Below are 14,418 nucleotides of genomic sequence, written 5' to 3' on the forward strand. Positions count from 1 at the left end.
TTTATTCAGCTGCCCTCAATGAATATGCGCACGTACGCATGTACACGCACACAAACTCACATCACACTCGCGCAATGCATATTCAAACCTTTTGCATAATTTTCCATCCGTGATGAGTTTTGTTTTGAACTTATGAGTTCTGTAAAATAAAATGTATTATTATTATTGTTATTATTATTAGATTATTTAAAGCACGTTGACCTGAGAATGAAAAATTAAAAGAAAATTGTTCCGCTCTTTCAACCCCCGATTGTTTCGCTAATGTAAGGCTTGTTTCTGAGTGTTATTATCAATAATGTTGGGGATAAAAAATAGTTCCTGCCTAAAAGTTGATTGTCTGCTGCCAATCTTATTAATAAATAATAGATGTTTGTGCGCTTTCAGGGTGCAGCATCGTCATCATCATCATCACACACACACACACGCACATTGAGATATTTTAAATAAAATAAATACAAAAGGTCCTCATAAATAAGAAAGACGTTGATATAAATATACTTTCGTGTTGTAGTGGGGGAGAGCCGAGTTCCGTGTCTTAGATACTTTGAAATATAGATTTTTTTTGTCGTCTTCTTTTTTTGTAGCGCTGCCTCCGCCAACGAAGGAAAAGGAAAAGAGGGCTTAGCATTGCGTTTCAGTTTAGGAAAGCGTTGGAGGCCAGCCGCTTCTGCTGGCCCAGCACGCTCGGAAAAGCCGCCGCCGCCACGCCGGACTGCGAGAAGGCCGCCGCCGAGCTGCTGCTCCTCAGCGGGTCCGACAGCAACGAGTGCGGGTGCGAGTGTTGGGGCGGAGGCGGGGGGCTGCTGCTGCCGCCGCTCGCCAGCGCGCTGAAGCCGGTCGAGCCCTGCTGCAAGTGCGGCGACGCTCCCTGTGGGCCATGTTGGCTTCCGGGCGAGACAAAGTAGCCGGCAGCCGCCGCCGCGGGACCCTGCGCTGACAGCAGGCCGACGCTGTAAGAGTTGGTGAGGCTGCCCTGCAGCACGGAGCGGCCCAGGTCCCCGTTGGCCAGCTGCTCGACGCCCGGCAGCAGCGAGCCATAGCCGGCCGCCTGGCCGAGAAATCCGGCGGCGGACGAGGCCCCGTTGTAGTGCGGGTGCGGGTGCGAGTGTGGGTGCGGTTGCAGGGAGAGGAAGGGCGATATCTGCCAGTAGAGCGGATTGGACGGCCGCTCGCCCAGGCCTCCACCCAGGCCGCCCAAGCCTAGCGGGGCAAAGCGCAAGCCACGTTTGATGGCCAGCTTTCCGCGCGACGTGGCCGAGCGCCGGCGCAGTTTGCCGGTGGTGCCGCCGATGAAGACGTCGTCGCTGCTGGGGTCCAGCATCCAGTAGTTGCCTTTCCCCGGGTCGTCGTAGTGGCGCGGGACCTTGACGAAGCACTTGTTGAGCGACAGGTTGTGGCGGATGGAGTTCTGCCAGCCCTGCTTGTGCTCGCGATAGAAGGGGAAGTTTTTCATGATGAACTCGTAGATGCCGTTGAGCGTCAGCCGCTTCTCGGGGCTCTGGCGGATGGCCATCATGATGAGCGCGTTGTACGAGAACGGCGGCTTGTCGTACTTTCCGTTCTTGGGCGCGGGCGACGCGCCGCCCACACCGCCGTCGCCCTCCTCCGCGGCCGTTTCGCCTCCCTCCTGCAGCGTCTTGTCCGGCTCCGAGCCCGCCGCCCCCTCCGGGGACCTCTCCGCGTCTGAGACCGGAGAAAGGGGCTCGTGCAGCGGTGTGCCGGGGCCGCAAGAGTCGCCGCGGGCCTCGCACTTAGTGGACGGCAGCAGGAGGCTTTTGATGCTGAACGACGACGAACATCGCACCGGTTCCTTCGCCTCCTCCATGCCGCCCGAGAGGGAAGCAAAACAAGAAAACAAAAACAAACAAAAAGTTTGCAGCGGCGTGGCGAGCTGCGCGAGCCCCCTTTTCCGCACCACCACAACAAAAGTGGCGTCCCGTCCGGTCCCTTGCCTTCCTTTGCTGGCCTGGCGGGAAACGACTGAGTGACAGCCAGGGAGAAAGGCGTGCCACGGGATGAGAGACAGAACGATGGGGGGGAGAGAGAGAGAGAGAGAGAGAGAGAGAGAGAGAGAGAGAGAGAGAGAGAGAGAGAGAGAGAGAGAGAGAGAGAGAGAGAGAGAGCAAGAGAAAGGAGTAATTAAGGAGGAGCTTCAGCTACAACTTCGCTTGTTCTTTGCTTTTTCTTCGTCTTTGCGTCCTCTCGTGACCCCTCCCCCCAAAAGTCCATCATGCGTGACGTCGACAGAGCCGCGCTCTCGCCTGAAGCTCGTGCGCGTCGGTCGGCTTTGTTTTCTCAAGCACAATCATCATGTGGGCAAACACCGCGCGTGCGCGACGCCTGTGCGCTCATGCGTGTGATTGGGTGGGGTGGGGGCAACACACGCTGACGCACAACGTCTCACACGCTCACACCCCGACGTAGGTCGATCCTGGCAGGTTGGCGCCTCCTCTTGGCAGCAGCTGTCACTGCAAGTTTTGACGCGCAACCAAATGACGAGGAATGATATTTTATTTGGACGTTTGGCAAGTACAGTAGAGAATACCGCAAACAAATAAACATCAATCAATAATAATCACAAACTCGGAAATGGCATTTGGGTGTTGTTACACACCTGTAAATACAGTATGAAATGTAAGTGATTTTCTTTTTGACTCAGACGACGTGTTTTTGTTCCCAGGCGCATGCGTAGGCTGGCATTTAGGGAATCGCAGATTTATAACATTTTGGGGGAGGAGTTATTTTCTTTGTTATTTAAAGTATTTTTCACAACCCCGCAATAACCTTTAGTATGATTTTTTTTCGCAAGAAAATCATCGCAAATAGAATATTTGTGATGAAAATGGCTTATTTTGTCATCATTTAGTTTGCCCTGCAAGACATGAGTCAAAAGGTGTTTGAAAAAAGCCCAAATGAAAAGCACAAGACACGCTTCGTCTCGACAGTTCTGATGGGCGTTCATTCTTGCGTTCCACTGCTCGGCAAATCTTCACACGGTTACCCAAAAATGAGCTTTCAAAAGATTGGCGGGCAAATAATTTAACGCCTTCATCAGCTGTGCCACTTGGACGCGTTTGCTCATCGTGGCTGTTTGTTTGCACTCGCTGCACATTGTGTATGACAACAGCGCTCAAATCCAGATCACGCACGCACGCACGCAGGTCACCGTATGCTGTATTAAATATTTGTTGTGTGTGTGTGCGCAGGTCGCCGTATGCTGTATTAAATATTTGTTGTGTGTGTGTGTGCGTGTGTGCGTGTGTGCGTGCGTGCGTGCGTGCGTGCGTGCATGCGTGCGCGCGCGCGCAAGTCACCGTGTACTGTATTAAATCTTTGCTGTGCGTGTGTGCGAGCGTGCGTGTGTGTGCGTGTGTGTGTGTGCGTGTGTGTGTGCCAGATGGTGTTTCTGTTGAAGTGGATGTGAGCCGCCAACAAAAGCGTCGTTAGGAGTCCATTCACAAGCATGACAAGACACCGCACGCACGCTCACAATGAATCACTTCTCCTGGCTAGGCCAAAACGAGCGTTCCGTCCATCTAGCTTGCCTTCTGCATTTTGCACTGTTGGTTCTCTGTCTTCCAAATTGGAGCGCAGAGACAAAAAGTCAGCAAAGTGGACGGTCGCATACGGCCGAGGAGAGCCTTTGCTTTTGACGGAAGCCAAGCTCTGGTCTGACTTTGTGTCTATACCCACGTCGGACGCGGCCCCGAAAGCGGCAGCGAAATTTTGTGGAAGCGTCTCATCCGTTTGCAGCCTCTGTGAGCGAGTTTTGGACAGGTTTGGACATGCGGTCGGTCGCAATTTTTTGCCCCGTGACACTGATTGAGAGCAACGTGTCCTCTGCCGGGTCGGCGAGGTCGCGCCTTTATCTTCTACACCCAGCTCAAAGAATTCTTGGAGAACTTTGCATGAGCGCACGTGACACGTCTTCTCAAGCGTACGCCGCCGCTCGCGTTGTCTTTCACTTTCTTGAATGACCTCTCTTCGCTTCCGAGGTCGTGCGCCGGCCGACGGTCGTCTCGGACGACGGACGGACACACAAGCACACAAGGACCGGCGGGCTCCAGGTAAGAAGCAGGCGTGGTGTGATGTGGTGTGCTGCGTTTCCAAGCAACTCTTATCAAATATGACAGCATCGTCACAAGCATGAAGGTCATGTGACCTTCTAGGAGGGGCGGGACGCGGGGGCGGGTGGGGGCGCCATCTGTCAAAGCCAGTCGAAGAACCCACCGGTGCAAATAAAACCAAGTTTTGGGGGGTTTGTCAAACTCCAAACAAGCAGCAAAACTATTTTGCAAGCGCGCATATTCTCATCAATACACTACCGGTAAACTTGTATCTTGAGCAGACCCACGGAAAAGTTGCTTGCAGACAAGTTAACCATTTTCTGTGGCAAGATTGGATGAATTCCGCCCCCAAAAGCAGATTTTGTCACTATTTTGGCCATTCTTCTGCATGCTCCGAGACAAACACGTTGGCAAGATCTTGTCTGATTGCCGGCAAATTCCGATTTAGTGGGAGCGCTCGCTAGAAATTGCAAAGTGTATTTCAGATTTTGATGACCGGACATAATTGCAGGCTTTGAGTGCCGCAGTCTGTCCCCATGATTCACGGACTCTCGGCTTTCCTTCCAAGTCTGTCGGGTCTCATCAAGTGGGGGCAGGCGGGCCCGGCGGTGCGCTTACTATGATGACGTTGTGATTACAGTGCCAGTTGCATGAAAAAAGGTCAGACTGACTCGTCGCCCGCTTTGAGGTCATGGTGAGTTTAGGGCTAATAATAGAACTGCATGTTCTGGGACCAAGCCCCCGCACCATGTTAGGCTCCGCCCATAGCACGCCACACACGTGCAACATGCAAATGTCAGGCTTTTCCAGCATGCACACACATTGCGGCCTCCACAGTGTGTCTGTGCAGTGTGTGTGTGTGTGTTTGGCCGTGGGGGGGGGGGGGGGGGGGGGGCATCAGGTTGAGTCGCCACGAGCCCCACCGGCGTGCAAGCGTCCGTTGCAAATCAAAACATTGGCTTGATTCATTCTGGGATTTTTAGCGCGCACACACACACACTCACACTCACACACACACGCACGCACGCACATCAGCACACACACATGTCAGCCGTGTATTGGGGCTGCTCACACACTGACCTACATTGATGCCAGCTTGGACTGCTTGTGAATGAGTGCGAAAGACGCTCGGCCGTGCACGATGGGGCGGGCGAGCGCAACTTAGCGAGCGGTCTTTTGACTAGCTGAGCCTCCACAGATTTTTGAGGGAAATGTGCTTGCCATGTTTGGTGATGACGCCAAGCGGCCAAGCGTGCATGGTCGACCTGCTCCACTTCTTCTGCTCTCGGCCGTGGTGCTGTTTTAAGGGTTTGTTTTTGCTCTCGATTGGACCTCAGACGAACTTCAAGGTTGGCTGGAAACTCCCCTAAAATCCCATGACATGTTCCATGTCTGCTGCGCAGCAGCAGATAGAAAGCTGTATTGTGTGCAGCCTGTCAAACTGCCCTTTGTTTGCTTCGCATGTTGTCGGATGAACGGCGGCAGACGAGTCGTTGAACGTCACCATCGGCGTGAAGCGAAATCTGATCATTCGCCACGACAGAATCGCAGAAATCGTGCGTTCATACAATGTCATCGATAACATTGCTCTTCATTGACCAGCCACGCCCGTAACCCACAGTAACAGCGGCCGATGCTTGGGTTCCAGGTTGGCGTCGCATGTCGTCACCGTCCACACTCTTTGTATCAATTGACTTCATTGAGGCAGGTTGAGATAAATCAACCCAATCCGATACGTCAACACGATCAGTTTGAGTCAGCCGGAGGAAATTTTGATCGCCGTCAAGACCGCCACCAAACACCACGCTTGCACACGTCGCCACGTCTCTCATGTGCGCGCCCACGCAGAAGCAGAACAAGAAGCAGAAGCGACGCTGCGCGCTCCTCGCGGGCCACTGTCCAGCTCTAATCCAAAGTAGATTAATGGGTCAGTTTAGTCAAGTTCACGCAGGGTTCAAGTGAGGGTTCATGCAGAGTTCAGTTCTCACACACACACACATATACACACACACACAGATGGAGCACGCTGGCGAGGCGGAATCACTGGGCCGAAAATGTGAAAAGGGAACACCCGCGCTAACGAGGAAAGGCGCGGCTTGCAAAGCGGGCCAACCAAGACAAAGTTGGAAGCGTGCAAAGGCAATTTGTTGCCATCAACATTTAGATTTGAACGTTTTGCAGAGACGCCAGACCCCGGAGCTCATCTCCTGCCCCCGTCTCAAAGTTTTGCTCTTGACCCAGGACAGATTGCAGCACGCTGGCTTCGGCACTACCCAACAAAGTCCCGGCAACTCCCTCTTGATAAAGCACAAATGGAAGCAAACAGTGGAAAGAGCTCAAGAAAAGTCACTCCATTGATCAAGAAAAATATTTGAGCGTGCCGATGGACTGTTGACCGGTTTGTTTCCGCTTAACCCTTCTGTTATGTGGTGGGTCAAATTGACCCACATTTAAAGTTAATAAAAAAATTCTTGTAACTGGATTCAAAGTAGTGTTTCAATAAAATTCCTTCATATTCATCTTGATTCAGAGTCAGTGGGTCAGTTTGACCCGAAGGAGATGAGGTGTTGATTTTCATCACTGAATTAAAAAATAGCTTTGTATTTTAGACATTGATTTTTACAGTGCACATTTTCTATGATCATTTGCATCTCAAACTGACCCCATAGCGTAATTGCTACTCCTGAGAAAGGAAAAGAACAGGAGGGTTAAAATAGTCATGCGCTCTGAGGTCGGACTGTTTTGTCTTTTTGGGCCATGAGGTTTTTGTCCGCCCGACTCTGAAGCTGAGCCACCGCTCAGTTGGTCTCGTTGAGGTCGTACAGAAAACCCCACAGCCCCTCCCCTGACATCGGCGGCAACTTAACCATCAAACAAAATTGTCTGCATGACACAACATTTCTTGCACGGGCTCTTTGGCGGGGGTTTGGCTGCTGCCTGACCACACAAAAAATGATCTGTGGGAGTGAAGTGGGAGAAACAGCAATGTGTACATATTTTGTTAAGTTAGTCAAACTCATATTCTTTTTCACGTTCATATATGTGCAAATCCTCTTATTATTGCATATAAACATGACTGCTCGATCAAGAGCACTGATGCAGCACACAGAACTGTGTAATCTTCCAATACACATAGGCACAGACGGCGGACACAACACACACACAGGGCGGTGACTCTCCAATAGACATAGCCACCAAATGGTCAGGTGACGCTTTCCCGCCTTTTCTGCACAGTATAAAACCTTCTGACCTGGCGAATGGGGGTTGTTGTTTCATCTGCTGCCGTGCCTTGTGTACTGGCCACCATCATGCAACCCAAGATCTTGCCAATAAAGAACCAACTGTTAATCCACATCTTTGTTTTCATTGCTCAACGACGGACATCTCAAACAACACGCAACAGGAGCAACCGGCTTCAACAAAAATAACACACAGGGAAAAGTTTCAGTTCCACGCCAGCACAACCCAAAATGAGACAGTGCGTGTGATTGTGCAAGTGTGTGCGTGTGCGCGTATGCGCGTACATGCGTGTGTGTGTCCACACATTTACACTTGGTTGAGCCTTCTGTTCAGCGCGCAGTCGCTCTCAGTGAGCTGCGTTTTTAGGTCGCAGTGTTCTTTCTGCTGCGCACGCACGCACGCACGCACACACACGCACGCTTACGCAGCAACGTGAGGGGAACCAAGATGCTGCTGTGTGCAGCTAGCGGGCGCTTTGGTTGCATGCATGGGGTGGGGGTTGCTCTGCACGTGTGTTGAAGTAGTCACGCATGTGGACGCAAAGCAAAGCTGAGAGGCAGTTTGAGTGTGTGTGTGCGCGCGTGTGTGTGCGTGCGTGTGTACGCGTGTGTACGCGCGCGTGCGTGTGTGGGTGTGCGTGTGTGCGCGCGCGTGTGTTGCCGCAGGGCTCAAAGCTTTGACTGCTGCGTAACATGTCGAGTCCTTTTAGTAATGTCACCCCAACAAACACATGTGCACGTGCTGTGCACACACACATACAAACACACGCATACGTACACACACAGGCATCATGTAAAGATGAAACTTGCAAACGTTGTTGAAGAAAAAAAAGCCCAAAAGGAAACTTTGGACTTAGGCTGACCTTTCTTGTCATGTTTATTTTATTGCATGCCATTAAATAATAATATTTTTAAAATAATAATCTTGCGGTTTTCCATGTTTGAATTTCATGTGAATTTCACTTGTGGATGACAAAAATCTATCTGATCATATATTATCAGTTATTATTATTTCACTATTAGTTACGCCGGCCGCAAAATACAGAAACAAGCAGGTGCGCACACGCACTGATGATGGGTTGCCATGACGACCGGCAGGAAGCTGTCCTGGTTTGAGTGAGGACGTGCTGCCATCTAGAGGCAAGATAAGAATACAACAGCATTTGCACTTTTGACGAGATTGACGAAGTTCACAAGGAACCTTTCGATAACGCCATATTATCAATTGATCACTTAAAATCAATCAAGGGTGAAAAGCATACACGGAAGAAGACTGTCTTAGCGTAGTAAACATTTTGACTTGCATGTAAGGCCGTTCGTTAGTTTGAAGTTTAGCGAAATAACATTTCCAAATCTGACAAAATTGTAGGACTGTATATGATATCATCGTTTGCATCATGTGGACGAGGCGTCGTGCAACGTAGTAACAGGTTTGTAGAGTTACAACAACAAAAAAAAGAAAACCTGAAAGTTGATATCTGCATTTCCGCAACCTTTTTGTTTGTTTGTTGCTTAATTGTTTGGATAGAGTTGGTTATTGGGGGCGGCTCGGGGGCGCACTGGGTAGCACGTCCGCCTCACAGGAAGGTGCGGGTTCCATTCCACCTCCGGCCCTCCCTGTGTGGAGTTTGCATGTTCTCCCCGTGTCCGCGTGGGTTTTCTCCGGGCACTCCGGTTTCCTCCCACATCCCAAAAACATGTTTGGTAGGCCGATTGAGCGCTCCAAATTGTCCCAAGGTGTGAGTGCGAATGGTTGTTCGTCTTTGTGTGCCCTGCGATTGGCTGGCTACCAGTTCAGGGTGTCCCCCGCCTACAGTTAGATGACGGCTGGGATAGGCTCAGCACGCCCGCGACCGCCGTGGGGACAAAGCGGTACAGAAGATGGATGGATGGATGGATGGATGGATGGATGGATGGATGGATGGATGGATGGATGGATGGATGGATGGATGGATGGATGGATGGATGGATGGATGGATGGATGGATGGATGGATGGATGGATGGATGGATGGCTATATGACCGAGTTCCATAACCGCGACATCAGAGTTGGACTGTCTATGTCATTAATTGATGAAACACCTGGGGTGTCGCCACAGTTGAGTGTCAGAGACATGTTTGTAGTTCCAAAGGACTACAAAGACCACCAGCACGAGCCACGCGCGCACAAAGCACGACCGCAACTTGCTCGTCTTCTTGCTCGTCTGTTTGCTCTTTGCTGTGCAGATGTCAACAGGAAGTCAACTGCTCTCTGTCGACTTTGAAGTCTTTGGACATGTGCAAGGTTCGACCACGTTTAGTCGCAAGTCTCAGTCTGTTTGTGCGGTCTGGCTTTCCTTCGGCGTGTGTGTGTGCGTGTGTGCGCGTGCGTCCGAGCGTGTGTTTGCGTGCGTGCGTGCTCGCGAGTGACACGATCTGCTTCTTAATTTAGCATCATGTGTTTTGCAACTTGTCGCTCAGCAGAGACTGGCGTCCTGCTGCTTTTTGTTTGCAGGCGTTTGCTTCAGGATGGTGAGTTGAGTCAATCTAGTGCTCTTCTTGCGCAACTTTGTCCACGATAAGAAGCCGGCGTGCATACGTGACGTCATTGCTCGATTGACAGTACACGGAAAAGGAGGCGGCGCAAGCGGGCGTGGTGGGCTGGGTGAAGAACACTCGTGGCGGGACCGTGGTCGGACAGCTGCAGGGCCCCGCCGACGCCGTCGAGCACATGTGAGCGATATGCCTCGCACACGCCGCCAGGTGGCGCTCCTCACCATCACCTTGTCCGCTCCTGTGTTGGCAAACGCAAAATGCCCAGAAAGCAGATACACATCAAATTTCACAGTCAAACTGACCCGCTTTGTGTGTGTGCTGAATGGTGACATCGCCCACACACTCACAGTCTATCGACCTTGCCCATCAAGCTGCCTTTCTGCATGTTTCTCAGTGATGTGCCCATCCGCGGTTTCCTAATTGCTCTGAATAATGGTTTGCGCCAATACTGCTGAGTTTCTTCAAGATATTTAACCAGATAACCAAGCATTTATTCATGTGGTATCTCATTCTGAACACTAGCGGCCACAATGTCAAAGGACAACAGAGAGGAGATGCAGAAGAAAGCTGCAAGTAGGTACTCGCACTAGTAAAATGCTCCGATAGCACACATCAATACCGGCAACTGCAAATTGCGCTCCACATAGGGTTGAAGAAGTCTTGCCGTCTGTCCTGTCTGTCTAAAAGCCTTTTTGATGACCTCATTTCCTGCCAGGCCCAGAAGCCAGCGGGGGGGTGGTCTTGCTGCAAAGAAAACTTTTTTTTCCCCCTTCTACATTTTTCCCCCTGGATAAGTTCAAAGTTCAACTTTCCAGTGTTAACATTCATCAACTTGAATGAAATGATGAGTACTACACTGCTGTTTGGATTCCCGCTTTTGGTCGACGAGCTAAACCACATGAGATGAAAGCATTAATACCAGCTGTGTGTTTGTGTGAAGTGTGTGTGTGCGTGTGTGTGCATATGTGTGTGTGTGTTTGTGTGCGTGTGCTCGCATGTGCGTGCATGCATGCGTGGGCAGTCTTGCAGGTCAAGAGAAAGCAGCCACCGCCAGCCGTCCTGAAAGCACTTGAAGCTACGCCGTTATTCAGATGTGACCCTGATCCTCTGCAATCTCCTATAATCACATACACACAGCGTACATGTACACACGCATCACAAAATGGCACCTCCTACCATGGAAGATTATTTCCCACCATTCTTTGTCAATGTCTTGTGTGTCTGTGCGCCTGCCTGTGTGTTTGGGATTGTAATTTTGTGCGTGTATGTTGAAATGTGCACGTTTATGTTGATGTTCATGTTGCATTTGAGTCGTGTGTGTGCGAGTTTGTTCAGGAAGGAGTGGCTGAGCAAGAAGGGCAGCCCGAGCAGTCGTATCACGAGGACGTCGTTCAATAATGAGCGGACGCTGTCGGCCTTGGAGATGAGTGGCTTCAGCACACGCTACTAATGTGTGGTCGCCACCCCGCCGACGGGTTGCCATGGACTGCTTGACTTCCCGTTTGCCCGTTTGTCTTCTCCACCACGCGAGTTTGTCTTTCCCACGTTTGGACTGGACCTCCACGCTTCTCGACAACCATTAAAATAACCATCTTGAGGCTCTTTGCTTCTCTGCTTCTTTCTGAAAACGTCTCAGCAAATGGCCTTTTTTCCTACTATGATGTCATGATCATTTACAGAACCCCGTCACCAGCTGAACTGACTCAGCAGCCAGGCTGGATGAACGTCGAAAGGTAAGCGGATCCACAATGTGAGTGCAGATGAGCTTGCAACGACTGAGTTGGTTTAAGTTGTCAAGGAAGGGTCTGTGGTGTTCGTCGCTTCCTGATGACACGCCGCCCCCTTAAGGACAGACCGGCTAACCTACTGCAGTACGTTGAAACCTTGACACAACTTAAATTTGAAGACAAAATGACTCGACTGCAATGACAGCTCAGTTTCATGGTCAAATCTATTTGATATATGTCTATGTGTAGGGAGTCGCTGGTATACGGGTACACTTGCCTGTCTTGTGTGCCGACACCGTGAGTTTGATTCCTGCATGAGTGTGTGTGACTTTTTTTTTCTCTTAAATGTCTGTGTAATAGGCGGCGGCTCTGTGGGGCACTGGTTAGCACGTCCGCCTCACAGTTAGTATTCCACCTCCGGCCCTCCCTCTGTGGAGTTTGCATGTTCTCCCCGTGCCCGCGTGGCTTTTCTCCGGGCACTTGGGTTTCCTCCCACATCCCAAAAAACATGCCTGTTAGGCCGATTGAGCACTCCAAATTGTCCCAAGGTGTGAGTGTGAATGGTTGTTCGTCTCTGTTTGCCCTGCAATTGGCTGGCAACCAGTTCAGGGTGTCCCCCGCCTACTGCCCGATGACTGCTGGGATAGGCCCCAGCACGCCCGGACTGACCATCGGGAGAACTGGGAGTATTCCCGAGGCACCGGCCTCGGATTGGCCTGCTGGCCTGAGTCTCTCTGCGTCACTCTTTTTTTAATGCCTGCCGGTGCGGCGGCCCGCCTATCAGGGACAAAGGCCAGGCCACTCAGGCCAGGAGCATGTGAGGAGGGAAAGACAATTGGTTTATATCAATTAACACCCGCCCCCACAGTCTGTATCAACCACACAGAGTAGTGATGTAAATTCCAGTTCTTTTAGGTGAACTGAATCTTGAGAATCAGTTCACTCAAAAGATTCGTTCAAACGAATCGTTCGACGAATCGTCCCCCCTCGCCCCCCCACCCGCACAGACTGATGCGTTTTGTCTTTTTTTTTTTTTTTTTTTTTTTACAACATCCAGTGGAAACAACCCATACACATCAAACAATACAACTACACCCCCCCCGGCTCGGGTAATTAACACCTTTCTATAATACAACACCTACACACTGATCCGTTGGCAACAGTCTCTCACCTGGTCGTGAACGGGAAGTTGCGTAACTGACTCGTTCGTGAACGGGAAATTACGTCACTGACTCGTAAAGTCCCTCCTCCATCTATCACTCGCTGCTGATTGGTCGTTCGCGAAGATTCACGAATGAGTGACTGTCATCATTGTCGCTATGCCATTGCCAGCTGACACACGTTATGCCAACATTGATGTTTTAATGTTGTATTTGTTGGCTTGTAGTTGATGGTGTTATTATATCGAATGTGTTTGTGTTTGAATAAAAGGTTGAAAAAAAGTTATGCCGAATTTGTTAATTTTAGGGACACCAACTCATATAACAACGTAAAACACGTATACATATTGTCATTTAACCAAATGTCAGATTTTTATTTTGGCGAATACAAAAACAAGGAATAAAACACCAGACAAGTTATAACATAAATGTTGATTAAAATAATAATATTAATTAAAAAATAAAAATAAAAGTACATCTCAAACCAGCAATCTAATGTGAAACTGCAGTCGATATATTGGATAACAATTTTTTTATATTAGTATATATATATATTTATATTTAGGCATATATATATATATATATATATGCATACACGTCATTTAAAACCTACTATAAGTAAATCGTAAATCTACATTCTGGTTTACATACACTGCTAAAAAAAAAATAAAAAAAAATAAAAGAATAGTTTTTTTATCAGGGTATGGCATGAATTCAATGAGACTTTTCTGATAAGGTTTTGGTCGGGCACGTGGTTGTTAATCACTTTCAGCTGCATTGGCGTTGATGGAATTAACAACAGGTACACTAGAGGGCAACAACAACAACAAGATGGTCCCCAAAACAGGACTGGTTCTCAAGCTCCTCCCTCTTGATCTTTTGTAACTGTAAGTGTTGGCTTTAGCAAGAGTCATTATCACGGCTGGAAACATGAGGCAATTTCTTAACCCTCCTGAAGTTGCGCAGATTGTCCAACTCCTCCAGGACACATCCATGCGTGCTGTTGCAAGAAGATTTGATGTGTCTCCCAGTACAATCTCTAGAGCATGGAGGAGATTCCAGGAGACAGGCAGTTACGCTAGGAGAGCTGCACAGGGCCGTAGACGGTCCTCATCCCATCAGCAGGACCGATATCCGCTGCTTTGTGCAAGGAGGAACAGGTTGAGCACTGCCCGAGCCTTACAGAATGACCTGCAGCAGGCTACTGGTGTGAATGTTTTTCCCCAAACAGTCCGAAACAGACTTCACGGGGGTGGCCTGTAATGTGCCCTATGCTCACTACTCAGCACCGCGGAGCTCGATTGGCATTTGCCATAAAAGTCCAGAATTGGCAAGTCCGCCACAGGCGCCCTGTGGTTTTAACAGATGAGAGGTTTACCCTGAGCACCTGTGATAGACGTGAAAGGGTCTGGAGAAGCCAACAACATCATTCGGCCTCATGTGGCAAGTGTATGCAGACAGTATCAGAATAGATATCCAACTTTTTTTTCACCATTGAAATCTGATGTGTTTTCAAAGTGTTCCTTTAATTTTTTGAGCAGTGTTTATGAGCATCACATTGTACACAGATTGTCTCCCCTAGTAGAACATGTACACACTGCTGTTGCTCTCTCTTCAGTTTCCTATGCAAAGGTGGAAATATTGCCAGTTTGGGTGCTTCAGAAAGTAGGCCCACTGTGAGCTCAGAGCAG

The 14,418-nt window shown here is 49.7% G+C and overlaps 2 protein-coding genes across 6 annotated transcripts; one reads left to right on the forward strand and one right to left on the reverse strand.

Annotated features, from left to right (window-relative positions):
* Positions 1-634: 634 nt before the first annotated feature.
* Positions 635-1,825, reverse strand: LOC147050491 (uncharacterized). The gene has a single exon (XM_085922384.1). The coding sequence runs from the start codon at positions 1,823-1,825 to the stop codon at positions 635-637; it is 1,191 nt and encodes a 396-aa protein (XP_085778510.1).
* Positions 1,826-9,383: 7,558 nt separating this feature from the next.
* Positions 9,384-11,437, forward strand: acyp2 (acylphosphatase 2, muscle type). Of its 5 annotated transcripts, none has more exons than XM_085922064.1 (5): positions 9,384-9,589; positions 9,800-9,816; positions 9,908-10,017; positions 10,363-10,413; positions 11,176-11,437. In XM_085922064.1, the coding sequence occupies exons 1-5, from the start codon at positions 9,532-9,534 to the stop codon at positions 11,288-11,290; spliced, it is 351 nt and encodes a 116-aa protein (XP_085778190.1). In that variant the 5' UTR covers positions 9,384-9,531; the 3' UTR covers positions 11,291-11,437. The 5 variants fall into 5 exon arrangements, with proteins under 5 accessions (XP_085778190.1, XP_085778194.1, XP_085778193.1 ...); XM_085922067.1 differs by having other exon boundaries at positions 9,525-9,589; positions 9,769-9,816; XM_085922066.1 differs by having other exon boundaries at positions 9,571-9,589; positions 9,766-9,816.
* Positions 11,438-14,418: the final 2,981 nt, after the last annotated feature.

This window comes from Syngnathus leptorhynchus, chromosome 10 (assembly GCF_054491065.1).
Source record: "Syngnathus leptorhynchus isolate UIUO chromosome 10, UIUO_Slep, whole genome shotgun sequence".
NCBI lineage: Eukaryota > Metazoa > Chordata > Actinopteri > Syngnathiformes > Syngnathidae > Syngnathus > Syngnathus leptorhynchus.

Coding starts and splice junctions, on each gene's coding strand:
- acyp2 (XM_085922064.1), top strand. CDS start 9,532: ATGTCAACAGGAAGTCAACTGCTCTCTGTCGACTTTGAAGTCTTTGGA. Junction 10,018..10,362: donor GCCGACGCCGTCGAGCACAT/GTGAGCGATATG, acceptor TCTGAACACTAG/CGGCCACAATGTCAAAGGAC. Junction 10,414..11,175: donor GATGCAGAAGAAAGCTGCAA/GTAGGTACTCGC, acceptor GAGTTTGTTCAG/GAAGGAGTGGCTGAGCAAGA.
- LOC147050491 (XM_085922384.1), bottom strand. CDS start 1,825: ATGGAGGAGGCGAAGGAACCGGTGCGATGTTCGTCGTCGTTCAGCATC.